Consider the following 4,592-nt stretch of genomic DNA (forward strand, 5'->3'; position numbering starts at 1 on the left):
ACTTGAAAGGACAAAATTGAAAAAATAATAAAATAAAATATATAGCAATCCAAATATTAAGGACAAAATTTTATATAGTTAACTAATAACAAAATATTTTTAAATATTTTATAATTTTTGTTTTTCACACAATATAAAAAGATACTTTACTAAAAACAAAATTAATTTTTTTTATTTGAAAAGTATTTTTTATTAATCCACTTTTATAACAATAAATAGATATAAAAAAAATAAAAAATTATTTTTAAAAAATTATTTTTCATAAATCGAACGGTCGCCATCTCCAGATCCGAAAGAAGAAACAATAAAAAGAATAGAAAACCATACTAATTGGACCACACACAGAGGGACACTATTTCTAACCTTTTCTCTCCAAATCTCCGATTGATAGTCCAAAAACCCCCATCCGAATTGGGTTCTAAATGGGAAAAGGAGGGGGATGCGTTCCGAGTAAGAAAAAACAACCGCCAGTCTCCGACGATCCCGTCTCCTCCCGGGAAGCCGCACCAATCCCTGTTCACGACGATGAAACTATTGATGTGGCAACTACGTCACTAGAGCCGAGAATTCCATCAAAGTTAAAAATCTTTATAGTGTTTTACTCTATGTATGGGCACGTGGAAGGATTGGCCAAGAGAATGAAGAAAGGAGTGGATGGAGTGGAAGGAGTTGAGGCTTTTTTATATCGGGTTGCGGAAACGTTGTCTGATGATGTTTTGATGAAAATGAAAGCTCCGGGGAAAGATGTTGGAATCCCGGAGATTACGGCGGCGGAATTGGTCAACGCGGATGGTGTTTTGTTTGGGTTTCCGACAAGGTATGGCTGTATGGCTGCGCAAATGAAATCGTTTTTCGATTCGACGGGGCAATTATGGAAGGAGCAGAAACTTGCTGGCAAACCTGCTGGGTTTTTTGTTAGTACTGGGACTCAAGGAGGAGGTCAAGAAACTACTGCGTAAGTTGATAATGCTCTCTCTCCGTCTCTTCTTCAAGATTCAAAGTTAATGTTGTTGCTGTTATGATGCCAGTCTAATTTTTACTGTCTAAACAAATCATAATTATGTTTTGCAATTTTTCCTTACGATCTCAGTTTCTTGTTGATTCCTTGCTTAGACAACTAGGGAAAGCTAAATTTTGTTTGGTAGGAGCAATAATTATGTGAATGTGGAAGACATGAACCTTTCATTCTTGAAGATTTTATACAGGATGTGCTTTTCTCATTAAATCAAGCATTGATTTGGGCCTCGGTTTAGGTTAGAAAGAATGATTCATGGAAAGTAGAGGCACATAGTCGAAACAGATGCAGGGAAACTTGTTTAGGCTCTAAACAAATGGTCGATAGAAAACCTCGGTGGTCTGTGAATTAGTGCAAAAAAGAGAAGAAAAGAAAAGAAATTAATTGTAATGAAAATGAGGCAAAGATATAGCTCAATAAAATCAGAACAAGATACTGTTAAGTGATGCGACTGGGATTTTATGGTGATAGACGCAAGTGAAGAATTGACGTTTATATATATAGTTTGTAATTGGGCACATTTTAGTTTTAGTTTGAGCATCCAAGAGTTTTGGCATGCCATCAGCTTGTAAGACATTTATACTTACCTTGTCAGCCTGCCAAACTGAGCTTGAGTTATCTTTTTATTGGCATTACCGGGTTCTGTTTCAGGGTTGATGTGCTTACTCTTCGATCTTGGTTTATGTTTTTTGCTTGTCAGAGTGTAAACGTTATTTAAAGATGAAATTGTGCATTCTCGTAAACAAAAAAAGGTTGGTTTTTCTTTGTATGTGCATGCAGCGCATCTATTTTGGAATCTCAATGTTTTATCCTTTTGTCTTGATAATTGAGAGAGCCTGGCTTTTGTTCTGAAGTCACCTCTGTTGACTTAACATTTGATGGGATTATGATGTTATAGAGATGGTGTTTTGGCTTAGTACGAGGAATTATGAAAATGAATGAGCTGTATGAATTCATTGGTAGAAAACCAATATATTAACCATTTTCCATTGCTTTAATCCTCTTGTTTGGATTGGGGCAGATGGACAGCAATTACCCAGTTGACCCACCATGGAATGTTATTTGTTCCTGTTGGATACACCTTTGGAGCTGGTATGTTTAAGATGGACACTGTTCGAGGGGGCTCTCCTTATGGTGCTGGAGTTTATGCTGGTGATGGCTCGAGAGAGGCAAATGAAACAGAGTTGGCGCTAGCTGAGCATCAGGGCAAGTATATGGCTACAATAGTCAAGAGGCTTGCCCAGACCTGATGATATTTTATAATCTTTAGAAATACACTTGCTTCCCTACTTGTCAATTTGAGTGCATTTGTTTGTTATTATTGGTCTTGTGTTTTATGTACTATCAGACTTGGAGAATCATACGTGGGTTATAAGGTCTATTCTCACATTTCCACCCATTCCACTTTGTGCAGCAAGCTGTATATGATTCGAAAATATTGGAATAGTGATAATTTGTTGGACATTGTTGTCTTGTAGAGTTCGTTTATTTTTTTGGTTTGATTTGAGAGTCATTGTGATAAACATGGTATTCAAGCATTTGACTTGCTATTAGTTCATTTATATCTATTATTATCTAATAAATAACACTAAACTGGTGCTTGTTTTTAGCATTGCCTATAGTTTTGGATGAAGGGCCGTGTGTGCATGCTGCGGTTCAAGCCAAAAAGCATAAAAAATAATGCTTTTTGGCTTAAAACGCAACAAGCAATCAGGGATGAAGAAAGATAGGTTAGCTGGGAGGCCAGGATTATAAACTTTGGATATCTGGAAGTGTGGACATGGGAATCTTTCTGATGCAATCTTGTCCTTGAATGATGACTTACGCAAATCGGCTTCAAGAATTCTATTAGCTCTTTTGGATAGGGACATCCTAACCTAACGTACAGTACTAGCTAGTGTGGAAGGAAGAACCGCTTACGTTTACTAAAAATGCGTACATTCTACTTTTACATGATTTCACCAACCAAAGATTCGCTTTTGAGCCCCGTATTTCAACCAAAAAAAAAAATAAGCAACCAAAGATTCCGATAAAGCTAATTTCCTTCTGTAGCATATTTTAGAGCAGTGACATGGGTATTTGGAATTATTATATAGAGTGTTTTTTTAAAACAGCCTTTCAATTGAGAAGGATTTTTTTTTAATTTTTTTATTTTTCATCTCAATCAGAAAATATTAAAAATATTAATTTAATATTTTTTTAAGAAAAAAACATTTGTAAAAAGCATTTAAAAACATAAGCAAAAGCTATATCAAACACGTCTCTAGCTTGTGTGCTTACTTGATTGTCATTCAACAGCAGCATCTGGTAAGATTTCAGCGCTGGCCATATTGACATTCATGAGAACAACAGGAAGTAGCACCTAGTCTTCAAAATATTTATCCTTTCTAGACTTCCAAATGACCAAGTTAATGCAACATCAATCTCGAACACTTTTTTTTTTTTTTAGATTAACGTAGGTGTTCGGACCAGTTTGTGCGCACCTCGATTAATCTCACAGGTCCTGAAGTTAATGATCATGTAAGCCTCCAGTGACCATCATATGAGCAACCACAGGGCTCGAACCTGAGACCACAGAGGGAGCAAACCCCTTAGTCCCAAGTTCTTACCACTGAACCACCACCTAGATGGTTATCTCGAAGACCTTCTTGTCCTTTGTATAAGTGACCAAATTTCTTTTATTATTTATGGAATCTCTAATATCAGACTACATATAGTCCTAGTACATGAAAACAGCTGAGTCATTTGATCACTTGATGAATTTCCACCACTACCCGATGAGACATAAATCAAAGATCCATCGGGTTACATGTTAATCCAATCCAATACCCAGAATCGTTGAATCAAAAATCGAACCGTTCTAGCTATATAAGGAACCAATCAGAGAGTTTTTGTAATTTCTCAAGGGCTGTTTTTTGCTTGCTTGGCAATGGACGTCAATTGAGCCTTGTTAAAAAGCAAATGACAACCATATACGACTTGAAATTCTCAATAGCCGCAGCACCTTCCACGATGGTGGAATCAAATTGCCTATGCGATCTTGGCTGCGCCACCATCAATAGTGGTGGCCAAAATATTTGGGAGGATTTCATCGATTTCACATGATCCATGAATTTCAGCGATCTTTTCTGGCTTATCTACTTTGGATGTGACTTTGAAAATCATAAGAGCTTATTAAAGATTATTTTTTGAAATAATTAGTTTTGGTGATTTCCAGATATTTGGCTTATGAGCATTATTACAATACCAAGTATCATAAGATGAAGAGAGAGTAAAAGGTTTCAATTCTTGTTATCATAAGCTTAATTAGACATATTATACAACAAAAAAATAAAAAGAACTAGGAAAAGGGAAAAGTGTGATATTATTTTCCAATTTTATTATTCATTGTATTGTTCATGTGAACAATTTTGTTTTCATTTTGATCATTCAATTTTATTTTTTTGCAATCTCATTCTTTTAAATTATATTAGTATAGTTTTATTTGTGATATTTCTTTTTCTTTAAATACTCTCATATATAGGAAGTTTTGATAAATATTTTAATAATAAATTAAAGATTGATGCTTTAGATTGTA

General features: G+C 35.2%; 1 protein-coding gene across 1 annotated transcript; it reads left to right on the top strand.

Moving 5' to 3' along the window:
• Positions 1-317: 317 nt before the first annotated feature.
• LOC18099309 (probable NAD(P)H dehydrogenase (quinone) FQR1-like 2) lies at positions 318-2,624 on the top strand. The gene is made up of 2 exons (XM_006383176.3): positions 318-955; positions 2,037-2,624. The coding sequence occupies exons 1-2, from the start codon at positions 423-425 to the stop codon at positions 2,263-2,265; spliced, it is 762 nt and encodes a 253-aa protein (XP_006383238.1). The 5' UTR covers positions 318-422; the 3' UTR covers positions 2,266-2,624.
• The last annotated feature ends 1,968 nt before the right edge of the window (positions 2,625-4,592 follow it).

Source organism: Populus trichocarpa, chromosome 5 (genome assembly GCF_000002775.5).
Source record: "Populus trichocarpa isolate Nisqually-1 chromosome 5, P.trichocarpa_v4.1, whole genome shotgun sequence".
Taxonomy (NCBI): Eukaryota; Viridiplantae; Streptophyta; class Magnoliopsida; order Malpighiales; family Salicaceae; genus Populus; species Populus trichocarpa.

Coding starts and splice junctions, on each gene's coding strand:
- LOC18099309 (XM_006383176.3), top strand. CDS start 423: ATGGGAAAAGGAGGGGGATGCGTTCCGAGTAAGAAAAAACAACCGCCA. Junction 956..2,036: donor GGAGGTCAAGAAACTACTGC/GTAAGTTGATAA, acceptor GGATTGGGGCAG/ATGGACAGCAATTACCCAGT.